Consider the following 25,272-nt stretch of genomic DNA (forward strand, 5'->3'; position numbering starts at 1 on the left):
GCGGCGGGGCTGCCTGAGCGCCCGGCCCGGCGCGGCGCGGCCCCCTCAGGGCGGCGATGGCGGCCGCCGGTGGCGGCGGTGCGGGGGCTCCCGGGGAGGCGCCTCCCGCCGCTCCCGGTGCCGCCGCTGCCGCTGCTTCGGCCCCCTCCGCCGCCCCCACCGTTCCCACCGCCTCCCCAGAGAGCGGCGCGGTGCTGCAGCGGGAGCCGCTGTACAACTGGCAGGCCACCAAGGGCTCGCTGCGGGAGCGCTTCGCCTTCCTCTTCTCCAACGAGCTGCTGAGCGACGTGCACTTCGTGGTGGGCAAGGGCGGCCCCCGCGGCGGCTCGGGGGGCGGCGGGGGGGCTCCTCCCGGGCCCGGCCAGCAGCGCATCCCCGCCCACCGCTTCGTGCTGGCGGCCGGCAGCGCCGTCTTCGACGCGATGTTCAACGGCGGCATGGCCACCACCTCGGCCGAGATCGAGCTGCCCGACGTGGAGCCCGCCGCCTTCCTGGCGCTGCTCAGGTCGGGACGGGGGTGGGCGGGGGGGGTGTGAGGTGTGGGGTGGGGGTGGCCCCCACACGGTGGCTCCCCCCCTGTCAGCTCTGTCCCCTCAGCCTCGTGAGCCGCCGGGGGTCGGTGCCCTGAGCCCCATCCCGTTTGTCCCCCCCCCAGGAGGTGCCGAGGGGCCGCCCGGCAGCCGGGGGCTGCACCCAAGGTCACGGCGTCCTGCTCCGTGCCTCCTCCCTGCGCATCCCTTCCCAGCCCGGTTTGGGGTCCGGTGGCCCCGCAGGATGGGACGGGGAGGGGCTGATTTGGCTTTTTGGTTTCATCTTTTAATGAAGGTGATGGGAATTGGTGGTTCAGCAATCCCAGAGTGTCGCAACCGCCCATCCACCTACTGATGGCTGAGAAGGAACCGAGGCTGTACTGGGCTTTTAATTTCATTTGATAATTTACTTTGAAAACTTACTCATCTTGCAGTTCTCTCGTCTTTTTCAGCGGTGGTAGCGAACTGTGTCCCTTCACCAGAGAAATGCCTATTGCAGGCACACATTTCAGATACTTTGGGTGGAGAGCACAGCAGCATGCAGTTAGCTTACAGCTTACACGCAAACCACCCAGGGGAAACCATGAGTGCAGTGGTGGGGAAAACGTATGCAAAATGGGCTACTGATGTCTAATATCTATTTAATCTTTAAAAAATTTTCACAAGAAACTCCTCTGCTAGGCGTAACATCTATAAAATGTATTAAACAGGTATCTGTAATGCACATTTTGAAGACAAATGTCATTGCCTGGAAGGGAATTTGTAGTGTTTCAGAGCTTTCTGTTATGCAATAAGGGCCCAAATCTTAACAATTTCTTTTTGTTTGGAGGCCGAGAAGAATCAGGGGGTCCTTTTAGTAATCATGGAAACGGGAGCTACAGCAACTGATTTTGCTTTAAAAAGTACACAGCAGCAACTTCTCTCTGTGGCTCTTTAGCAAATAAACTGTATTTTCTGGTTTCTCAGCAAACAGGGAGTGGTAAAAATGTAAGGTGAAGTGCTTGTGTAGCATGCTGGGAAGTGTCTTTCAAGCAAAAATTGTTACAAAGGTTAATAGCAAATGAATGAGATGTGTGTCTGTATACAGATACAGAAAAAACACCAGGCAGTGAAAAATGGTTATGATGAGAGAAGTTTGTTTGGATTAAATATACAAATGCAGAAGCAGGAGGGTGAGAAGGGTAGTGTTGGAAAATTGTAGAAGTAAGCAAAGCAAACAAAAGCCACCTTGTGTCTGTAGAGCTGCTGGTACATAAGGTAGGGCACTTGCTTAAGTAAATTGATTATACCTGTATCTGGTCTAAATATCACCAGACTGAACTGAAGTGTTTCAGGTTTGATGTATGTATGAAATAGTTGGCAGCTTTTTAGAACTTTCTCCTATATTATAGATACGTATTTAGAGTGAACTTGTTCCAATTACAAGGCCTCAAAAGAGTCCTGTGTTGTTATTTTTCTGTCACTACCTCCCTAGGTCGGGAGTAGGTAACCTGCACGCCTGCTGCCTTCCTTGGATCTGGTAGCATCCCTTCAAGCTCCCTCTTCAGAATCAAACCCTGATATGTGTACACCGAGCTTATAATGGTATAATAGAAGTTGCAACACCTTGTTAGAAACATATCTAAGGAGAATTTCTTTAGTACAGACTAGTACCAGACTTCTTCCATGCTCTTATACACAGATTTAAGGTCCCTCAACTATAAGACACCCTGTTTGTTTTTTTCATGACTTGCACCTTGCATTGTTGGCCTCTTATCTGTCGTTAGTAAATTGGTCAGGTAATGATGGTTGTATTTTATAGGGCACTTCTTTAATCTTTGCAAAAACCAATTTGAAGTGTAATAGCTAGGTTGAGACATTCATATTCCTAACAAATGAACATCAAGATAAAAGAAACATCAAATTGATGCAAAAACTTTTAGGGATAATTTGCTAATTACTTAACATTCCACAGATAATTTCTGGTTTTGTTTACATACGTCTTTTGTTGTGTTCTATCTGTAGTTATGTTTCTTACAGATCTATTGACCAACACTTCTTATAGTGTAAAGCCAAAGGCAGAGATGTTTGTGATGAAAAAAGTTCAGATTTTCTTAAATTCATTCCATGTCCAATGAGATAGAGTGGTGTCTCCCTGTCCTGTGATGTAAATGTTCCTCAGTGTTAGTGTTGTGTTACGAAATAGATTGTGGATTGAATTAGATTTATGGGGAAGAAAAAAGGAGCTAGATACTGAACATTTTAAACACCAGATAGTCACAAATTTGAAGTGACATCTCTCTCTTTCAATTTTTCTTTTGGATATATTCATATCCTCTTTTAAAATGGCTACAATTGCTTCTATTTTATGATCAACCTCTAAAATACTGATTTTTTTTGAGTTAAGTTATTTAAAAATAATGAACTGAATCTTTAATTGATAGTACTGCTTAATTTCAGTAATAAATTTTAGGGTTTCCTTTTCTTTTTTTCCTTCCCTTTGAGAAATTTAGGTAGTTCTCCTTGTTTGTTGGCTAAAATCTTGACTGTAAAGATGGCAAGAAGGGAAACTGAGAACTGACTGGGCAAGGAGCAAGAACGTTCATAGAAAATAATTGGCTGAGCTCAAAGACGTAGAAATGACTGATGTGTGTTTTGGCTTGCCACCCAGTATTCCTTTTGCCTGAAGAGTTTTCAAACATGAGCCATAGAAGCTTTTTTTAAAGCAGCTGACTGCTTCAGTAATTTGTCGGATAAATCCCTAAGAAGTGAAGTAATGTGAGTGCCAAAATTTGAATCTGCTTTCTCTAATTCAGAATTAATAATATTTTTTTTCCCCCTGAATGTTTTGACCTGCACAGATTGAATTGCAGTGATCCAGGACATTGAAGTGGACTCGTACTAGGGTAATGTGGTGTAGAGTTTGGTTTGTAGTCAGATTATTTTTGTTTGTTTCTGTTCACATACATTTTAAAATAATTTAACTTGTCCTTTGTCATAGTATAAAGGAAAGTGACAACGTGACACTAATTTAGCAGTTCATTTTCCAAATGTCTTTGCTGAGGACTTTGGCAAGCAGTAAATAGAGGGTTAATCGTGACCAACTGGAAGAAGACTCCTGTGTTTTTTAGAGTGGTGAAAATACTTCAGCTGGTGAAAATTCTTCAGCTGGAAGATGCTGGGACTAGGGGATAAAGAAGTGCTAACCTGAGAGTAAAGAAGTCGTGTAAAACTTGAATACGTAGGCAAAATGAATGCTGAAGTAGTCACTTGGAAAATTCTTTGTTTGGGTCACTAAAAATGGTCTATGCACCCATCTGCCATCCTGGATGGCGGCACAACTGGTCAGTATCTGAAGTGCAGGTTATTTTCTGTAAGTCTTGAGAGGAGGGAGGAGGAGAAGTGGTCATGAGCCCCACTGGGCTGAGTGGAGGCAGAGCAGTGGTGTGAACACAAAGGAGTGCTAGTTCAGGCGTGCCACAAGTGGGAGAGGCAGCACAGAGACGGAGCTCCTGGCACAGGAGCAGAGGGATTTTTAGAGAGAAGACACACCTAGAGTTCCTCTTTTATGAGTAGGTGAATGCATCATGACCGTCCGTCCGTATGCTAAAGGGAAACAGGATTATACAACATCCTAGAACAATGCACTTTATTACAATTTTTGTAGCGCTTACAGCTACCTTTCAGCTTTGCAAATTCACACTTTTTAGTACTTGCAAAAGACTACTGGTTGGCTTTGAGAATACTGATGTTGTCAAAAACTTGGAATATTGAACGCGCAAACACACCTGACTATGTGACGTTCTTAATATACTTGGATACTCCTTATCAGGAGTTTACTCAGTTTAAAAGTATGTAACTGTATCACATGTCCTGTTGCTATGCGTCCTCACACCCTTCCCTGGTGCATCATGAAGTCTAGGTGATGGACTTGGTGCTGGGTAACTTTTAGTTGTCAGAGCTTTAACCGTTGGAAGTCCCCTCACTTTTGTCATTGACATGCGCTCAGCTGGGGAGTGTCTCTTAATGTACGTCCAGGCGTGCAGCAGGGAAGGGATCGTAGCAGAGAGCCTCAGGTATGTCCTTCATGGAATAAAAAAGCATCCTGCAGCTAGCAGATGAATGAAAAATTTTGGCCATGTAATTGATTTTTGATCATATGGGGGGGGGGGGGAAATCCTACAAAGCTGAGCAAAGAAGCATCAGAGAAAAGTACAGTTTGGAACTGCGCCCTGATTCTTATAAAGTGTACGAAGTGAACCAGTCTGTTTGCTGGCCACAGGTTGGACGCATCTACAAAATATAATCAAGGTTGTGTTCCAAAAACAATTTGGTGAATTTTATTTTATTTTTTGGGGGGATAGGATTTAGTAAAACCTTGTAGTGTCTGTATGTGGTAATGGCACTCTTTAACAGCCTCTTAATTTTTGACACTTATGTCATCTTTGCCTCCAAGCTCTCTAAAATCATACAAGGAATTTTAGGACATTTTGAAAAGGACTTTTAAAAATGTTAAAACCAAAATCGTAATATGCTATTCTGTGCTTTCATGAGCTAATTGTCAATTTGGTTTACAGAACTGCATGTTGAAAACTGTACCTACTACATCTTAGTTTCTTAAATTTGTCAGTGATTGTGGCTGGCAAAAAAAGCCTATCATTTTCATCAACTAATAGTTTATGACTTTCATAAATCAGTTCTAAATGAGCTGTATGAAACTTGTACTGACAAGTTCAGCATTCAGTTAAACTCCTTTCAAAAAGCTTTGATGTAAATTCAGTTTAAAGGATTAATCTGGAGCCTTGTTCAGATTTCCTAAATTATGTGAAAGTTGGCCATTTGAATGGATTAGATTATTGTAATGATAAACACATACCTGTAAGTGGCAGTGAATTCACTTGTAGGCTGTTATAAATATTCATTCATACTGATACACAACTAAAGAGTTAGCAATTACAAGGAATTAGGGTTTTCTTACAAGAAACAAAAATAGTGAATAATTTTATCTGAAACTATTGTTCCATTTTTCCATTACTTAGGTCTCCCAATGTTGCAGGCAAGTTTGAGTCTGTTCCTTTCACAAGTTTCTTCTGTTAAACACAAACTGATTGTTATTAGATTGTTATTATTATGTTAAAAACCCTTCTAATCATGCCTTCCTTCTCAATGTGGTGTTTGCTATTCATTTCCAGGAGGTCCAAACAAAAAATACTAAGAAACTTAAAAGATTTCTTCTTCCCTGTACAATTCCTGCCTTTGCAAACATGCCCTGGTTTATTATATTTAATCAGCTGTGTGTGTTGCAGGGGGGAATGTGTTTGTGTAGTACAGATATATTTCTGTAAAGGACAGAATAATCTTGATTATTGTCTGAAAACCTGGTGAAATAATGATAAGATTATCTTCAATGTCATCTGAAAGAAAAGTTTATTTTTAAAAAGTCATCTTTTCCATACAGAACCTCAAAATAAATCTTATCTTGTCTGGTTTCAAGTAACAGCTGCTCAGGAAAGAGATATTTTTTTTCCTGGTTTTGGTGGAGACTTGTATGGTTTGGTTCACTGCTTTATGCTGAAATCTCAAGCAATCGTATAACCTCAAGCAGTGGAGAGAAGCCAGTTTTTTTTTTCCTATGTCAGTCTGCAGCAGGAATAGAGTCAAGGTCATCTGTTAGAATATTACTCCCTTTCCTCTCCTCTGAATGCTGGAGAATGGTGACTGTCACACAAGATGTTATCACAGTAGAAGTCCTTGACGCTCTTCTCCTTATTGTGAAGAAGCTAGTATGCACTTTCAGTAAATTAAAATCAGTAATACAGCCATAGAGGGTTATGTATTGATACTTAGGAATACAGCTTTTAGTAGTGAATCAAAAGAGCGTGCATTAATACGCTAAGCAATTCTGCAGCTCAGCTGTTGTTTACAGTTTGGTAGCTATGTATAACTAGCACAGCCAGATCAGTCTTAGGGAGTAATGTGTATTTAAAACAAATGTATGCCATTAGGTTAATGTAATAGTCTTTCTTCAACCCTTTAGTTAGTTTATTAATTTGTAAAAATGCTACATGGTGAACTGTTACATGTTTGCAGTGCAAATCTTTTACCTGCTTTGTAAATTTAAAGAGATTATGTTGTGCTTGACGGCACTTCAAGATATGTTTTTATTATATCTATCTGTGTATTGATTTCTAGGTTTCTTTATTCAGATGAAGTTCAAATTGGTCCAGAAACAGTCATGACTACTCTTTACACTGCTAAGAAGTATGCAGTCCCAGCCCTGGAAGCACATTGTGTGGATTTTCTGACGAAGCACCTCCGAGCAGATAATGCCTTTATGCTGCTTACTCAGGTAGGTGAATTTAAGTTTAGTTTTGGTTTACCATGAAAATTGGTAGTTGGATGGGAATAACCAAAAATATTACTTGACAGGGGGGTTGCCATCACATCGTTTAATTTATGTCTGAAAATACCTTATTGCTTTGTTAGCATTTTTACGGACTTGTCTTGGCTTTTATTGGTAATGTAGAGGAATTTTTTTTTTTTTAATACACAGTGTACTGGGACATTTCAGGTGAGACCTGTGTATTCTACAGTGAATATCCTAATTGTTTTTTTGTTTGTCTTTATGAGATAGTTCACTATAGTAGATTTGATATGTACTTTTTAAAGTTTATATTTCCAAAACTAAAATTATAAGCATGAAGGAAACCTTGTATGCAGTGCATTCTCCTCAATTATATTCTCCTTTGAGAATGTAAGTGCTCTAGAAGGTATAAACACCAGGCATACTTAAACAAATCAGCCTATTTTAATTTAGACCTACATTGAGTTAAAAAATACTTGCTTCTTAGAATTAGTGATTTAGCAGCTTGATGCTTGCAACAGCGCAGTAACCAAAGCTATACTACTTTACTTTCTCAGGCTCGTTTGTTTGACGAACCTCAGCTTGCTAGTCTGTGTCTTGACACAATAGACAAAAGTACCATGGATGCAATAAGTGCAGAAGGCTTTACTGATATTGATATAGGTAAGTTCCTTCTTGTGTCCTAAGTGTTAAACTTCCAAAGGGAATCATACTGTTTTATTGCTGTGTGATACTTCTCTCTCTTCAGGGTTGCACAAATCAGGTACAATGTGTAGAATGTTTTTTTTCTGTGTTTTTTAAATATAAACTGGCTTAGAATTCTCCTGGTAATTCTGCTTTCTATACTTTTTCCTTTACCAAAAGCCAGCAGTTGTATGTTTGGTTACTTAAACTTGATTGTTACTATATATGTCTACAATTTTACTCCAGATCAGCTAGATTGTATCCCAAACTCAGACTGAAGAAAGGTATTCCAGCTGCTTAAAGAAATTGTAAAGTCATTGTTAACTTGTGTTCAGTGAGTTTAGACCCAAACTGCGAACGTTAATCTCTACTCTCGATAAATCTCAATCTGTTTTGACTTGTGACTTTTCTATGACAGCAAACACGCCTTGCTCAAATTCAGGGCATGTAAAAAATCCTGAAGACAGAAGATTCAGAATGTGAAAAAACACTTTTTTTTTTTTTTTTTACAGCTCATGTTCTATGTTAAACTGAGAGTTGAGCAAACTAAACCTTAAATAATCAGTAGAGACTTTTTGCATATGCTCTTCCTAAAATGTCAGAACATGTAAGAAATACAGGAAAAGTTGCTGTTGTAAAATGCAAGTGAGAGTAGCTTGCCTGACATCCTGTGTTCCACCTTAAAACTTTGTGGGAGGCAAATGCGTCAATGTTTAAGATCACTTTCATGTATGTTTAAACTGGTTTTGTGTGCACTGCTGCTTCTTGTGTCTACAGTTGGTTGAGATTGGCAGGTGGATACTCGGCTGAGAACGTGACAGTGTTGTCATGAATAACTGGAGTGGTATTGTACATTCAGCACTGTACTTGATCACTGCCAGCTTTGATCTTGCCATAGCCATGGAAATTCTTTAGGGTATTTATTGGTTGTCACTACATAGCTTATGTAGTATATATATACATACATACATTATATATATATATATATATATATATATACACACACACACACACACACACCTATATATCCTATATATAGGACCATTAATATATAGATTATCTATAGCCACACTCTTAGGAATCAAGAAAAAAGTTTATATGCTGTCTTCGTGGCAGAAAGAGGAAGGATTATTTTATTTTATTTTATTTATTTTTTAGCTTGGACACCTGCACACTGTTGGGAGACTTCTCTAGTCATAAGACACGTTTTGTGGTATTATAAAATTTCTGAGTGTTTATTTGTTTAATGTTTTAAGCTTATTTAAAATGTGTAGAATTGTTTTGGATTAATATTGATTCAAATCTGTTAATATTTTTTCACATAACACAGACACATTGTGTGCGGTTCTAGAAAGAGATACCCTTAGTATTCGAGAAAGTAGACTCTTTGGAGCTGTTGTTCGTTGGGCAGAAGCTGAATGTCAAAGACAACAACTGCCTGTGACATTTGGAAACAAACAGAAAGTCCTTGGAAGAGCTCTTTCCTTAATTCGTTTTCCATTAATGACTATTGAAGAGTTTGCAGCAGGTGAGTTCTGGGGTTCTTTGTCCTACTAGTTCTGCACAATAGTTCTGCACTGCTCATCTGTGAGTGTTGAGATCCTTAACGCTCTATCCTGTTATTAATACTGTACTAATAAACATTGTGATTCAGTCTTAATGAAAGCAAATATCCTGCAGAACATGGTCTGGCCATTGGAAAATGTTATTCCTATCCTTGGTGTGCTAATTCACGTGGTTTAAATATGACAGTTGAATTAAGTCTTAGAGTTATCTTGGAAGTTTTTTCTTTTCATAGGCCCTGCTCAGTCTGGAATCTTGTCAGATCGGGAAGTAGTAAATCTCTTTCTGCATTTTACTGTCAATCCTAAGCCAAAAGTAGATTATATTGACCGACCAAGATGTTGCCTTAGAGGAAAAGAATGCAGCATTAACAGGTTCCAGCAAGTGGAGAGTCGCTGGGGCTACAGTGGAACAAGTGATCGGATTAGGTATGGCTTTGGAAACTATTTGAAGGGGAAACAGAGAAGTGTGGGAAGAAAGGCAGTGGTATTATTCAACTTCCAATTTTTGGCATAAGATACAGTAACAGACTAGCTGGTACCGTTTGGGCACATCTAATCTTTTCCTTTTATAAAGTAACTTAGGCTGTTGCACTGATGAAATATAAAGGAGCAAAGAACAAAGTTCAAAAGGCCTGGGTACTTTCTAGAGGGGTGGGGTATTCGCTACATATCCAGTTTTAAGTTACAAAGGATATTGAATATCTCTAAAATAAAAACAGATCAAGAATCTGGTCATTTTTCATTTAGAAATCCTTAATATTATACATATATATTTATATATGCTTCGGTGGATTCACAAAGCTTTATGCTATAAAACTGATTAAAATAATAATAATAAAAAAAAGACTTTTATTTATTTTTACTATTGAAATCTAAATAGAAAACACTATTGAAAAATATTAATGCAATGTCATTTTCAGTTTGGTTTTGCACTCTTCAATGGGATTCTTTTTCTTCCTTGACTGGGAAGAAGGTAACACACTCATCACAGTTGTTTCAATTCCTTTCTTGGCTTGTGTTTTACTAGATTTACAGTTAACAGAAGAATTTCAATAGTGGGATTTGGATTATATGGATCTATTCATGGACCTACAGACTATCAAGTCAATATCCAGGTACAGTATATTCTGTTGAAATAGGCTTATGCAGAAACTGTGCTTAATACAAAAGGTTTGCTGTATATCTAAATAGGATAGCAGTCTGATAGGCAGGAATCTAAGCTGTATTTTATATCCAACAGTGTCATAAGCAGATGACTAGGGAAAAGTAAGTACAATACGAAACTTTTCTTCCTATCCACTCTAGTCTCTTGTCCTTCGATCCTTTTCAGAACAGGCTTTTCCTGAGACTGATTTGGTCTCTCTGTTTAGTAACTCCCTAACACTTGTCCAGTGTAACCTTGAATTCCTGTAAGGATGCCTTTTTTTATGTTTACAGTAATAGCCCTGTGCAGTTTAGTCATGCCAGCTTTCTTCCCTTTTCTCAAGCCTTTCTAATAGGTGATGTGTACCAGTACTGTACTGAGGAGTGTGATGTCTTTTAGTAGTATGCTACGTAAAAGGATTTGATTTTCTTAATTGTTTATTTTAGCTTCTTTTGAACAAACTTCCTCATTTTTCTTTTTGATGTTTAGCACAGCTGTGGTGGATTTGCTTTTGTTGTTCATGTAGGAACGCTGACTCTAAGTATATTATAGACAGTGTTACATAGTGTTTCCATTATGAAATTGTGAATCTGATCCTACTAATCACTCAGTACCAAATCAAGGGTTGCGTTTCTTCCTACTGAGCAATTGGTTAGCAATCTCATGAAATGGTCAGTGATAGTATCTAAAAATGTCACCCCTGCTTCGTGTCCTGATATGACACTTGCCTAGTCTGAGAGGGTAACTGAAGACACCACTAAAATTGTATTTCCTGCTCCTGTAGCCTGTCTGATCTCTGTTAGCATGTGTGATTAGGATTGTCTTCTAGTAATATTGATCCATCACTGTATCTTTCCCTTTTTAAGTATGGAATTTCGGTCCATTTGAATTCTCTTATTGAGTTTAGTTTTGATTTGTTTCTAAGCTTTCTAGCAAGGTATTAACATTCTGTGGCTGACACAGTTACTCAGTGCTGTGTATTTCATAACCCGCTACTTCATCAACATCACGTTAAATCAATATCATGTTGATTTACTAGGTATGTGGAATGTTTTGAGCAAGAATCCGTGACTTCATTTGGGGACAGATGTCCCCATTTTATTTTGTAGACTTCTAGCATGTGTTGGAAATGCTGTTCCAGTTTTTTTTCTTGGCATCCTATTTAAAGGGCAGTTTATTTGTCTTCTGTTTCCCATTTGATGATTACTGTTCTCTGACCATTGTGTATTTAAGTATAGGAATTTTGTGCCTGTCTTCTGCAGGGGGAAAAAAAATCTTTCCTTTTATGATGTTCCAAAGAGAGTTTATCTGGGTTGAGGTTTTGAAGGAATTTGTTGGCTTTTCCACATTCCTCAGTTTAAAAACTCACTTGCAAATCCCTTGATTTGAAACTATTAATTTGTTTTTCTCAAACTACACATCTGTGTAAATGAGTAGTATAGTGCACTCAGGTGGATCTTCAGAATGAAAAATTTAGCTGCTAGGTCATCAGTACCACACTATACTTACTGGGGGATTTTTACTTTTCATTAACTCTTGTTTGATTTCCTTAGACTAAATTCTTGTTAGCAGATGAAAGCATTTTGTGTGGTCCCTCAATATATTTGCTGGATTTATTTCATCTGAAAAGAATTTAGTTCTTGCAAAGCAAACCAAAGCATGTTAAGTAGGAATGATCAAGAGACTCACTTGAGAAACACTCCTGATCCAAACTGACAGGCTAATGCACCTTTATGGTTCAGATGAAGGCCACCCATCCTCTACAGATTTTCTTTACTCTGAAACTATCTCCAGTTCCTGATGAACCCGAAATTTTGTCCTTACAGGCAGCCATTTAAGTTGTCTCTGCACCTTTCATTTTGAAAGTACATACAATACTAGCAGAGCTTCAGAAAAAAAAAAATCTTTTATACTCGCCTTAAAATAGTAAGCAATGTATTTGCAATATACATTACTATGTTAAAGGGGCATATGCCTTCAACATTAGAATTGTTAGTATTTCTTTTGATTGTGACTGGAAAAAAAAATTGAAGCCCTGTTTGAGGCAAAGTATGCTCTCATTGGTGCAGTAATAAAATTATATAGTGATTTAATAAAATTGTTAGGATTGTTGTTAGTGGAGTAATCATGAGCAATATTTGTGTTCCTCTAAATCTGTGGTATCCTACGTCTGCAGGAGATGTTCAGCAGTATGGATCAGAAATTGCTATCCAAAATGAGAAGTATGATATCTGCTATTTCTGACATCTCAGCTAAAGATTCCTATTTGCCACTAAGACTGAAGGCAAAAGAAATATGTGGTCTGAGTGTAATTTTTATACTGAATGTGAAGTAGAAATAAATTGTATAAAACATCGAAGCACAAGTTTTTGTTTTCTTCTTAGAATATATCATTGACTGTTCACATTATCTGTAAAAACTTGTTTTCTAAATGATCCACAGCCTGTGAAGCATGTGGGTCCAGCCTCATGTGCTTCCCTCATGGGGGCTGTGTAGGTGTACAAAGATCAGCAAATCTAAGTATAGGATCATACGTAGTTTATTAAGGTCAAAAGCTGAAGGTTTGAGCTATTCTTCATCTCCTCTCAGGCAAAGCTATAACCTGGTTGGAGCAGCGCTGTGGGCTGAGTTTAGTGCACAGATTGGACAGCCTGTGCAAAAATGCAAAAGCCATGGTTCACCACACCGCAGGGTCAACCCTCACAGTATTGTTAGGGAATTGCACTTATCTCAATTCTGAAACTGCACTATTGCTGCAATTAAACTGGGTGGAGTAGGCAAGTGTTTCGCTTGTAATACTCCAGTGTGTGTACAGTAAGAATCTTTCTCAAGCTCATAAATCTAAAGATATGTTTTTCATGTCTTTATGCAGATAATTGATTATGAGAAGAATCAAACACTGGGACAAAATGATACTGGATTTAGTTGCGATGGAACTGCCAGTACATTCAGAGTCATGTTCAAAGAACCTATAGAGATTCTGCCAACAGTTTGCTACACAGCTTGTGCAACATTAAAAGTAAGAATGCTCAACAGTATAGAAGAAAAAGCTATTTTCATCCAAGGGTTTGTCTTTTGTCTAATTTCTGATGGGAAAGTGTATAAATAAATACAGATTTTTTTTGTTGTTTTTATTTTTTTATTTTTTTACTGTTAAAATAATTAAGTGTTTGAAATTCAAAATTTTATGGGTCTTGCTGCACGTTTTCATTCAGTTGCTAATGTCTTCTGGTGTTTTTCAGGGTCCTGATTCCCACTATGGAACAAAAGGATTGAAGAAGGTAATCCACGAATCTCCTACTGCTAGCAAAACATGCTTTGTCTTTTATAGTTCGCCGGGTAACAACAATGGGACATCAATAGAAGATGGACAGATACCAGAAATAATATTTTATACATAATTTCACACAATCGTCTTGGATGTGTCAGTGTATCATTGGACTTTAGCTCACTATTGGTGACAGTAAGACAATTCTGTGAAATGACATGAATGTGTTAAAACAAAACTAACTTGTTTGAGAGGTACTGGGAAAGCTATTTTTTCTGCATCATTGTTAGCAGAATGTAATTTAGCTTTTCCTCTTAATGAAGCATCAAGTGGAATAAGTACTCTGTATATTGAAAAGATTGTTTTAAATAGTATGTTGTGATTAATGGCTTTGTATTTTGAACCCTTTATTTCTCACCTAGTAGAATTCATTTCTTGAACTGGAAAATCTGTACTAGTTATGAGCTTCACATGTACATTTTCCCCAACTTGTCCTAAAAAGTAACTCTGCTGCTCTACTACCAGCTTGCACTTCTCTCCAAAATAACCTTGGAATGACCCTAAGGACACGAATTACTGCTATGTATGTATATTATTTTGTTTTGGAAGTACATCAGCAAAGCTGGATTCGTATTGCTATCATCTAGATGTTTTGGATGAACCATGGAGAATTAATGGACTTAACACTCCAGACAGCAGCTGCAGCAAAGAAAGATGAAGTCCAACTCTGCAATAAATGGATCTTTCCCGAATCTCTTAATTTAGAAGGGCTGTTTTGGAACACAGAGCCGGTTATGGACATAGCCACTGTATATACATATGTGCCTATAAGAAAATGTATAATGTGAAAACGGGAGTACAGGACTTGTAATGATGCTATTTTGACTGGATAACCCGATACTAAATAATTAGTATGAGCTCAGGGCTGTGTGTGTGCCACTCATTCTGCCTCTGGTAATGGGATGCAGTCGGTGTTGTTTTACACATCTTCCTGTGCAGAACTCTGTACCCTCCCTGAGGGTGTACGAGGGCACTGCTTGGAGGACGATTTTGGGGTGAGAAGTGGGGACGGACCCACCCCCAGCTCCTTTTCCCTATTTCCTGGGACTTTCCTAGAAATTTCCCATTGGGGCCAGGCCCTGTGGGGCCGGGGGCGGGGCCTGTGGAGCCGCGGGCGGGGCCGGGCGGTGCTGGCGGAAGGGCAGCGCGAAGCCATGCGGGGCCCTAGCGCCTTCCGCCCGCTGCTGGCGGCGGTACGGCGGCGCGGCGGGGCCATGCCGGGGAAGGTGCGTGCGGGGCGGCGGGGTCGGGCCGCTGCCGGTGCCGGTGGTGACGGCGCGTTTTTTCTTTCAGAGCCGAGGAGCCTCGAAGGAGCCCGCGGGGCAGGCGGCGGCCGCGGGGCCGGTGGTGGCGGCCGAGGGCGGCGTGCGGGTGACGGTTCGCGCCAAGCCCGGCGCCCGCTGCAGCGCCGTCACAGGTGGGCGGCGGGCGGGGAGCGGCGCGGGCTCGGCAGGGGGAGCCCGGGGGGGCTCTGAGGGCTCAGGCAGTGTGAAAGGAGGGGCAGCGACCCGGCTGGCCTGGAGGGGCTCGTCCAGCCTGAGTGGTTCTGTGGGCTTTCCTTCAAACACACGGGCGCAGCGCTTCAGTTTTAGGCCAGCTGCTTGGATCCCGAGGGCTTGTGGAGGTTTCCTCCTGCTGTAAAAGGTGGAGCTCGCAAAATCTGTTCCCTTGCTACAAGGCTGGGTGCTCTGGACAAGCTGGAGCAGGTTTTTACATTGGTAGGCGTGAGCCTGACACAGGGGCCTATTCGCCGCTGGGTGCCTTCCCCCTCTGAGAAGGGCGATGCTGAGCTCTCCTTCCAGCTCCTTCACCAGGGATTAAAACTAAAAGCAGTTCTAGGCCACAATAGTTACTGTTTACAAACATATAAATCTAAAAGCTGGAGCAGACAAGAAGCGAATGCAAATATCACGTTTCTGTCGTTACATGCAAGAAACACTGATCCATTGGCTGAGTTTTACATGGGGTCAGTAAAATCTGAGCACGGATTAGCACACATAGATGTGCTGCCGCTTGAGCCAGAGAAAACGTGATGATAGCAAAGATCTTGGGGCCAGCCTATTGGTCATGCTTTTAATTTTTTTTTTTTTTTGCATATTGGGGATAATACGATTTGTATTATGCTGCACAGAGCTAAGCTGGGAGCTGGAGTACACCGGCAGCAGAATGGGCAGTACAGTGTAAAAGCCAATAATTCATTAGCTGATCACTGATATGGGTCTAAAGGCTTCGCTGTTCTTTGTGCTGGAAGGTTATCGTTATTCGCACTGGCTAACAGTTAACTTAAGGGAATTAGTGAAGTATAAAAATACTGAGTTACCTGCTGATCTAAGAGTTACCTCCTGATCTAGGAGGTCATTTGGTTGTAAATTGAAATGATTTTGAAAGCATAAGCGTTCATTTTTAGGAAATGATAACGAGATGTTTTGAATATTCTGAGCATAAACTCTTTAAAATATCTGTTCTAGATGTGACAGCTGAGGCAGTAGGTGTAGCTATTGCTGCGCCTCCGTCAGAAGGGGAGGCAAATGCAGAGCTGTGTCGCTACCTCTCTAAGGTGCTAGAAGTGAAGAAGAGTGAAGTTATTTTAGAAAAGGTACTTTTTTTTTCTTCTTTATTTCAGTCTTCTCTTACTGCACTTTAAATTCAAGATTTTGAATTGTTATTCACTGAGTTAGTCATTGGAGATACTCTCCAAGTTCAGTCCAAAAGACACTTGAAAAGTGTTTGAGTTAATGGAATGATTCATTGAGGAAAAACCTAATACAAGAAGAACCACAGCTTGAGTATGTAGTCAGAGTACTTCTTATCATGATATATTTCCAAAAGTTTATGAAGTTCATGTTTTCTGTGACCCTTAAAGATACTTCAGTTTTCATTTCAAATTCAATACGCATAATTTGTTCTTTGCAGAAAAATGTGCATTTTATTTATAACTTTGCATTCCGTTTTTGAAGGTACTTCTGTATTTGAGTAAAAATTTTCTGAAAAGTAACTGTTGCATATAAGTAAAAGCATTTGTAAACACATCCATTCTATCTGGGCCTTAACAGTTTCTTTGTACTAATAGAACTTGTGTGTGTTGACTTGGCATGTGGAAACTGTATTATTCATTGCACTGAATAAATAATTTGTTTTATTAACGCATTGAACTCATATGTCAGTCTTTCCAACCATGTTAATTTACAGTTTGTAAGCATGAGAGCACAATGAAAAAACATGCTTTTTATTTTTCTGTGCTTGTTTAATGTAGCTGTAAAAGTCTGTTAAAAGATAGTGGTAATAAATGGAATACAATCAATGAATTGAGCTCTGCGTTGATGAAGGGTAGAGATGCTAAGGCTTGGTTCATGTTTTCTCGACTCCTGGGCAAACTCCTTAATTCAATCAACATTTTACAATAACACTCTCCTGCCTTAAAGAGATGTTTAGGTTTAACTAGTTTATTCTCATAAGTGCTAAGCAGAGTTGAGCATAAAAGGGGCCAGTGTTGCCTGACCTTCTTGACTCGGTTGATCTGACCTACAATGTCCAAATAATTGCATGCTAGTGTTGTTTTTCACAAACCACTGTTTGTTCTCAGTGAAGCACTGTGGTAAAGTCAGTATTTTATCTGTGACTTGGATTTCCCATCCTGATCTGCTGAGTGTACACAGCGAGTGATTTTTGTACTATTTTCTCTCTCTTATGTGCTACTTGTTTTATGATAAGCGATAATGCCACGAAAACTAATCTAAGTGGGAAACAATCCAGTATAAAATAGGGTTTTGGAAATATGGTAATATTTCTACCCAAGGGGCTTGATTTTCATCATCAGCTGGCTAGTCTGCTTCAAAAATCTATTTTTAATTTTAAAATTCATGCCATATTTCTGTATAGCACTGTTAAGACATTTTCCTTATTCAGGATGTCCTTTTGGATCTTTAAAGATTTTTGTCAGGCTGCAGATTAAAATATGACATATTTGTTTCTCACATTTTTACTGAATACGGGCGAAGTTGTAGCTTCAGGCAAAATGAAATGAAATTGCAAATTTGCCAGTTCCTATGTAAAATAGCAATTTTGTCAGTAATACAAAAACAAGTCAACAATATTTAAAATAACTGCCATACAAATCTGAGTATTTTACAGGTTATATACAATGCAATTTATTTTCATTTTGTTGCTATTATCAACTTGGGAATTCAGCATAAGAGTAACTAATAGTTTGTGGGAAACAGTGTTGAAGGAAGATTTAAAAGTCTACATCTACCAACTATATACAGTAACCTTTAAAAAAATAAAATGCAACTGCAGTTGCAGTCTTTCTTCTAGATGATACAGCTGAATTATGGAAACATACCTTACTTTTTCTTCTAGCCTATAAAAAGGGCAAAAATTCAGGGCATGCTCTGGGAGCTCTATCCAATTTTAAAAGCAGAGTAGATTAGGCATTGCTTTCCACTTTTAAAATAACTAGAAAGGACACTGATGAACCACGTCTTACTGCTGTTAATTCTGCATACCTACACTCTTAAGAATTATTTTTTCAAAAATACCTGTATAATTTTTCAATACCTGATGTATTGGCATCACAATGAGCTTTTTGGCAATGTGTGTTTAGTGGTGATTCTCTGCAAGATAATTTTTCTGTGTGTCTGAACCAGGGTGGTAAATCCCGTGATAAAGTGGTGAAGATTTTGGTATCGGTGACACCAGATGAGATATTAGAAAAACTGAAAAAAGAAGCTTCCACGTGACCTAAAACACAAGCAAATGGAACAATGTAATGCATCTTGGTAAATGGACTGATGGTTTTTCTTATGTAAATCTAGTCCTTTCGAGAATTTGGATAATGGCTAGGAGAAGATATTCTCCTCTGTCCCCCCCACTCCCTGTGTCAATATAGCTGCTGTATAGTTGAAGCATTTGTGTGTGTATAGGTTTGCTTAGAAAAACTTGTCTTTACTGAGGCTCTGTATCAGCTTCTGTTACTACCACAGGCTTTTTCCCCTCTGGAGAGTTTCCTGTCAGTAAGATTTGTCATCTTTCATGGACTCTAAAAAGTTGTTTAAGAAAATTGTTTCTGAATGCAACAAACTTTGGTTCACCAAGCAAAAGGCTTGGAGTGATAGGCTTCAAAGGCATTGGGACAATGTGACAAGAAATGTGGTGCAAAATTATAAATCATTCTGGACAGCAAAACCTAGAAGAGTGTTCTCTTCAATATCTAGTGGCGGGTATAGGGTGCAGTTCTACACCATGTTCACATATGTACATCTAATATGAATGTATTTGAAGGCAATATGCTGTTCTTGATCATCACACAGACAAACTAAAAACAGAATCAACACCATAAATGAAGCAAAATCTGAAGTTTGTAGAGCTGACCCCAAACCCAGCAATGGCATTCCTAGTGTCACTTTGTGATAGCCTGCAATTGGTTGCCTGAAAATCAGAGATACAGTGATAGAAGCTGTGCCAAATGTATGTCAAATGTAATGACTGTTTTTAATAAAAGGGGCAAAAAAAATATTATCAAACTTTGCTTTGTGTTTATATTTTTAACAGAAACATGGTTTCCTAGATGTCACATACTAGAATGTTATTTTTAAACAGGACTTTTTTTGTGATCGTTCCTTGGTTTAAAAATGTTTACTATCCCAACCCATAGAAAATCAAGCAGAGTCATAGGTAGCACTGAACAAGAAATCTGAAAGAAAATGGGCAACTATTTCCTAGTCTCATGGGTAATAAGAAGATTTGACTTTTCTTCTTAGTATTCTTCAGAGGTCTCTGGTAGGAATTTACTTTTTAGTACAGTCACTACTAATGTCCGAATTTCTTATCTTTACTATGATCGTCATGTTTTACAATTACTTATGTTTACATACGTATATATATTTAATGCCTAAAGTAAAAAAAAAAAAAAAAAAAAAAGTTATGGATGCAAAAGTTAGGGCTAAATTCTATTACTAGCATCACATGGTGCAGACTTTATAGCTCACAAATCCTTTTTTCATGGTCAGAAATCTCATTTTACCAAATTATTTCTTCTTCCTGATATCCTAAATATTGCAACAATTTTATTTAGACTTCAAGGTGACTCATTTTCACAGATTTTACAAAAATGTTAAGCTGTATTTTGGACAGCATTTATGGAACTAAGTCTGAATTGTGACTGGTATTTGCTTTGTTTTGTATCTGGACTCCCTGTGTTCTCAGGCTTGTGGCCAGCTACACATTGCCTCACTCGTCTTTCCTTACCACTTTCAGCCCATATGGGCCAGTTTCCGTTTACTGGTCTGTCAGTTCTGGTTTGTAGCTCCTTGACGTTGCATCTGTTCTTGCCCAGCAGAGGGGTACCATGTCCTGCAGAAGAATTAAGGCAGAACAAGCAAAAAATAAGTGTTCATGTTTGGTTGGTTATTGGGTATGTTTTTGTTGTTGTTCATTTGTTTTTATCCTATTCTCCAAATTTCTGTTTATTATGACTGGGAAACAGCAATCCAAAGATTGAGGAATCCTGCCTTAATAAGCTGTATGAGATGGATGCTGCAACAGGCATTATAAATAATTCCCAGGAATCTGATACCACGTGTGATATTTTATCCTATATTAAAACAACGTATTACACTTTACCAGGACTTCAGACCCTGACTGAGGTAGGAGGTAGGTAGGCAAGTGCAGTCTCTGAGGTACATTCGTCTTTGGTGATGATTGTCTACAAAAGTGACCAATTTAGTCTTTCAGTTCCCTCTGTCTTGTCAACGTGTTCTGCTTAATCTCTTTGCCAGCTTCTGCTTCAGAGATTTTACCTTTTTCAAACTCCTTCAGCTCCTGCATCTTTTCTTCCGAAGCACTGAAGGTATGAAGACAAATAGGGTGCTGTCAGTGTATTGTGCTGCCATTTTTATGTAATCTGAGCCAGGCACAGTCACATTCATCATCCTTGTCAATCAGAAGATGAGTCCTATTCAGCTAGGAAGTTATTAGTCCTTGGGTAGACAGCCACTGTGCCCTCTTCCCTATTGCATTTCTGCTTCCTGTCGCGTTTGTGAGTGTGTTGGGGCCCATATATAAAGCTGATTTTGTTCTTAGCCAAGCCAAGTACTTTTCCTTTTTTTTGGTTTGTAATACAGCACTTGATACTCACTTCAGTTTGTCCTGTTCAGTTGTCACAGGTATTTTTTTAAGAGTTAATGCAGTTATATTTTTCAGCATTGCTTCTCAGGAAGCAAAAATATTATTGGTGGCCTAGATTCAAGCCCTAATTTCTGTTGCTCAAGGCATTAACTAGTTGAGACCTCAGTGCAGATGTGAAAAAGTGATGGCAATGGAAACAGAGAAATGGAAATTCAGTTATTCTGGTAGTAGTGCTTTGTCTTGCTCAAGATTGACCCAGTCGATGAGTGAGCAGTGTGGCAAATGAAGTCTTTACGTGCTGGAAACAGAGAATTTGTTTGATATCAGTAACCAAAAATGTTTCAGAAGGGTATTGATGGTTTCATGTGGTCTCCCAATTATATCTATAATATATCTATAATAGTCATTGATACATTTATTCTTGTGACGTACCTGGGAGGCAAGAAGGTATTGCTGATGTATGGCACAGCGAGGTAAGTGGCTTACATGACCAAACGAGACGTCAATGCCAAAAGTGTGATTTAGGCGTAGCTCCTTGCCATCAACTCTCTTTGTGAACACAATGAAATATCTTCCATTCTATTTAGGAATTTATGGTAGTAAATATTCCCTAACTTTTCAGCAGCATGTATTTTTAATAAAGCAGTAGCTCCTTTAGCATGATGGTCCCCATCTAACTATTCTATGTGCATAAGAACATCTTTTTTTCTTTAGCAATGTGACTTGAAATCCTACTATTTACTCAAGCTCAGTGCTCTTTTCCTAATGCATTGGCTGACCAATTTCAGTAAGATCTGTATAATGGTGGTTTAATATCTTAGTGGTTATAGATGTGGGCAGGCAGTGCATTTTTTATATAATTGAGTTATTTAAACATTAGCAAAATAAAAGTTAACTGAATATATTCTATGTCAAGCAGTCTTATGGCATGGAATATTCTTGCTCTTTCTTCCATTCAGTTAATGTTTATTTTCTAAAATCCAACTTTGGAAGTAGGTATATGTTTCATTGCAGCATTCTAATATGCTAATTAAGGATATTTAATTATACTCTCTGAAACTGGCCTCTTTGCTCTTTTTGTTTCAGTCCACTCCATTTATCATCTGCAGCACAGCCCCATCTCTGCTTTTAGTCCCATGTGTTTCTAAATCCCCATTTCTTCCTGTATCATCAGTCTAAATAATCCCGTATAATTGACAACTTTGTCAATAACTGGCAGTGGCAATTTACCAGAAGGCAACATTTAATATCTTCCTTCCTTCAGCCTGCAAGAAGATAGATACACCTGCTCTTTCTCCTCATTACTTCACATCTCTCTCTCAGTATTTCCCCTCTCATACTGTTTATTTGCATATGTAAACATGAACCAGATGAATCCCTTTTTTTTTTGTCCCCTGAATTCCAGCCTGCTATATTCCCGTCTTAATGTTTTTAGCCTTTATCTCAGGAGGGTGATTCACTGCCATATTAGCTAGTGTGAAAATGTGCTCCCCTGGCTCCGTCTGGGAACATGGTGCTGTACCTGCATGTAAAGCTTAGCTCCGTTACTATTCTCTGCCCTGAGTGCAGCAGCCTTTCTAAAGTGCTGTTAATGTAACCAAGGCACAATAAACAGTCAAAAAGCTGCTGAAGAAATGAAATACTTGCCTGAAAGGAGGAGTCTGCTGCTTCTCTAAGGTACTGGAATTCATTTCTTCCTAGTCCTTTATGTATAGCTTTTCAAGTAATTGTCAGTAAGCCATGAAGAATTTTGCTTTCCTCTATAAATACTACATTTATTAGTTTTTTTTATTGTCTCAAGAGCTGGGAAAGCTAGAGTGACAGAGTAGTCTACCATACCATCTCACTGCAGCTTGAGGCTCAGGTTTTGGAATGTTGTTTAAATAACATTTTGAGTTTCTGAGTTGAAAGAACACGGGGAAAAGGAAATGAATTGAGTATTGCTGTAATAGTTGGTCACTATTGAAACATGCTGTAAAGCAAACAGTTGACCATGAACTTAGGGAGAAAAGAGTGTTGAAATGAGCTCAAAGCTTCATATTGTGCTGCTCAGATAAAGCAGTCTGCCTTAAGAGAACAACTGGAGTTACAAATTGTAATTCTGGGATAATTGTCATTAAGCTGCCTTTTTCCCATTACCCAACATGTTTGTGGTGCTCTTGGGAGGGCTGCAGCACATTGTTCCTTTGGCCAGCTGTTGTTGCTGCAGTGTCTTGCAAAGCAGGATGCATTAAGGCATAATTTAAGGGAAAAAAAAATCAGGACCCTCAAAACATGTTAGGACCTCTATAATGCCCATCTGTCTGAAAGGGGCATTGGCAAGTCAAATTTTATAAACTGTATAAAATGAGATATTTCTACAGAACTTTTTTTTTTTTTTCTGATGCCCTTTCCAATAGATTGTCTTAACATCTACAAAGTTTATTGCTTCTTTTCTGATGCTCAGAAGGTCTGTGGGGTAAACTTGGTAGCAGTATCACCAGCCTTGCTCAAGCAGCTGCCTGCCTTCCCTTGAGTCCACATGCCCTCCTGCTGCCCTCTCACGTTCACTTCTGCTGCCACTGCTTCAGGTTCAGTGCCCTCAAGCAGGACCAGCCTCTCTGGGGTTGTTTCTGTTCTTTATTTGTTACATCAGCATTGTTGCTGACACTTATCTCCTTAGCTGCTACAGTATTTTGTTTTTTCTTCATTTCTTGGGCTTGACAGCACTTTGAGATGTATTCGTTGTGGAAGGGGAAAAAGCCCTAGCAATGTAATCTTTGCAATCAGAGGGCAAACCTGTCCCTTCTAGTGAAGCCCTGTAGCAGCTCTGTGTAGCCTCTTGGCATTTGCCCTTTAATAAAATGTCTCCTTTTGTCTTCAGTAAATCTGACAGCAATCAGCTAGCACATATTGGAGGTCATGTTCGTGCTATGAGGAAAGATTGCTATTAGCTATTAGGATGCGCTTATGAACAGAGAATTTTCTTCAGTATTTCAGCTGATTCTTTGCTGCCTTTTGACAGTGAAAATGCAATCTGTTCCTAATAAACCTGCTAGGTTCATGAGTGTTTTTTATTTTTTTTCTTTTTGTTTGATTAAGCTCATCAATGTCTGAAAACCAGGGTTAATACATAGAGGGGATCAGCCAGGCAAATTGTACTTGACTAATTTTACTTAATGAGGACGTCTGATTCTGCTCAGTCACTTCCTCACTGAGTTCAGGTTCAGCTACCAAAGCAGACCCAAGAGCTTTTTGGTCAAATATTTTTAAAAGGTGATCAGCGCATAACGATATTCTCAGACTGTCAGACTTCTTTTTACTGTGATTGCTGTCACTTATCAGCTAGAATTAAAAAAAAAAAAAGTCTTTATTTAATGAAGCACTAGGTGATATTTCTGGGAAGGGATAAATGTGAAATCAGAGCATCTGAAAACACTAATTTGACAATAGCTGTCATTAAGTTGTGTATGTGTAGCAAGACTAGTCTTGCAAATGTCTGTGTGTGTGAAAGCAGAGAAGGTGTAAGATCTAATTAAACATTTTTTTTTTTTTCAGTAGTCTATAAAGTATATAAGCCTATATAAACCCTAAATCTACAAAAAATAAGTAAAACTGTCTGTGGAGGTGTAGGTATACACGTTGTGCACTTAGGGAAACAAGACTAGAAGAACATGCAATGCCAGAGCTTGCTATAAGCCTTTCTTTTATTGGGGTTGCCATGTTGCCATCACAGGTGAATTTGAAAGTATTTTTTCTTTAATCTTCTGGAAGATAAACTTCTACAAGAAATGCTTTTTTCTTGCACCACTGTTTATATCACAAGGCTGTTAAGAAAAGTTCCATTAAAGATGTATTTTATGAAGAATGTTTAACAACCTTATATAGAAAACCTTTGGTCTCTCAGCTGCATGTGATTTCTGCTCATTCAGTGGACCTACTCAGTCTTTTACCTGGGAAATAATGTAGTGAAGTGCTTCAACTTTTACGTGCCTGGGATTACAAATTTAAATAAACAAATTTTGTTAGTTCATTTTCAGATCTTAGCTATTTACATGCTGTGTTCTAGGCTTTGTCCCCCAGGTGTCCATAGGGAGGTACCTTGATTAGACTCTGAAGAAGCAGTACCTGTTTGCTTGATTCCTGGGGTTGAGTAATGGGCAAACTTCTCAAATCAGAAAACAAAGAAGAGAAAACAGAGAGGGAGTGGAGAATAGAGAATAATTTATGTTATTTAAAGGTCATTTATTGAACTAATAGCAATTTTTTTGGCTTGTTGGAAGTATTTGCAGCATGTCCTAAGCTCTACTGGGGAGAAGCATGCACAGAATAAACGATGTGATGGGCTCCAGATGTTTTATAGCATCTGCTCTGCTGTTTAGCACTCAAGTCAAAATGGGGAAAAACTGTCACAAGAGTAATACCTTCCTTGTCAGGTTTTCAAAGACCATAAATCTAATAATTTGCAACATAATTTGCCCCATCTTTCACAGTTATTTGCTTACTTACAATCTATGAATCTAGATGAGAAAAGGCTGTTGTCTATGGCCCTTTTAGTGTGAATTGTGAGCCCT

At 39.1% G+C, this 25,272-nt stretch overlaps 2 protein-coding genes across 3 annotated transcripts; both read left to right on the plus strand.

The window, feature by feature from the left end:
* BTBD1 (BTB domain containing 1) lies at nucleotides 1–14,456 on the plus strand. The gene is made up of 8 exons (XM_068695167.1): nucleotides 1–505; nucleotides 6,702–6,858; nucleotides 7,431–7,536; nucleotides 8,888–9,085; nucleotides 9,356–9,548; nucleotides 10,150–10,237; nucleotides 13,139–13,285; nucleotides 13,509–14,456. Exons 1-8 carry the CDS (start codon nucleotides 57–59, stop codon nucleotides 13,665–13,667), a joined length of 1,497 nt encoding a protein of 498 aa, XP_068551268.1. The 5' UTR covers nucleotides 1–56; the 3' UTR covers nucleotides 13,668–14,456.
* A 15-nt stretch (nucleotides 14,457–14,471) lies between these two features.
* On the plus strand, nucleotides 14,472–19,108 carry C12H15orf40 (chromosome 12 C15orf40 homolog). Of its 2 annotated transcripts, none has more exons than XM_068695169.1 (4): nucleotides 14,472–14,589; nucleotides 14,888–15,011; nucleotides 16,063–16,190; nucleotides 18,241–19,108. In XM_068695169.1, the coding sequence occupies exons 1-4, from the start codon at nucleotides 14,497–14,499 to the stop codon at nucleotides 18,331–18,333; spliced, it is 438 nt and encodes a 145-aa protein (XP_068551270.1). In that variant the 5' UTR covers nucleotides 14,472–14,496; the 3' UTR covers nucleotides 18,334–19,108. The 2 variants fall into 2 exon arrangements, with proteins under 2 accessions (XP_068551270.1, XP_068551271.1); XM_068695170.1 differs by lacking the exon at nucleotides 14,472–14,589 and adding an exon at nucleotides 14,689–14,820.
* Nucleotides 19,109–25,272: the final 6,164 nt, after the last annotated feature.

Source organism: Anas acuta, chromosome 12 (genome assembly GCF_963932015.1).
Source record: "Anas acuta chromosome 12, bAnaAcu1.1, whole genome shotgun sequence".
In the NCBI taxonomy this organism is placed as follows: Eukaryota; Metazoa; Chordata; class Aves; order Anseriformes; family Anatidae; genus Anas; species Anas acuta.

Coding starts and splice junctions, on each gene's coding strand:
- BTBD1 (XM_068695167.1), top strand. CDS start 57: ATGGCGGCCGCCGGTGGCGGCGGTGCGGGGGCTCCCGGGGAGGCGCCT. Junction 9,086..9,355: donor TATTGAAGAGTTTGCAGCAG/GTGAGTTCTGGG, acceptor TTCTTTTCATAG/GCCCTGCTCAGTCTGGAATC. Junction 10,238..13,138: donor ACTATCAAGTCAATATCCAG/GTACAGTATATT, acceptor GTCTTTATGCAG/ATAATTGATTATGAGAAGAA.
- C12H15orf40 (XM_068695169.1), top strand. CDS start 14,497: ATGCAGTCGGTGTTGTTTTACACATCTTCCTGTGCAGAACTCTGTACC. Junction 15,012..16,062: donor CCGCTGCAGCGCCGTCACAG/GTGGGCGGCGGG, acceptor TATCTGTTCTAG/ATGTGACAGCTGAGGCAGTA. Junction 16,191..18,240: donor GTGAAGTTATTTTAGAAAAG/GTACTTTTTTTT, acceptor TGTCTGAACCAG/GGTGGTAAATCCCGTGATAA.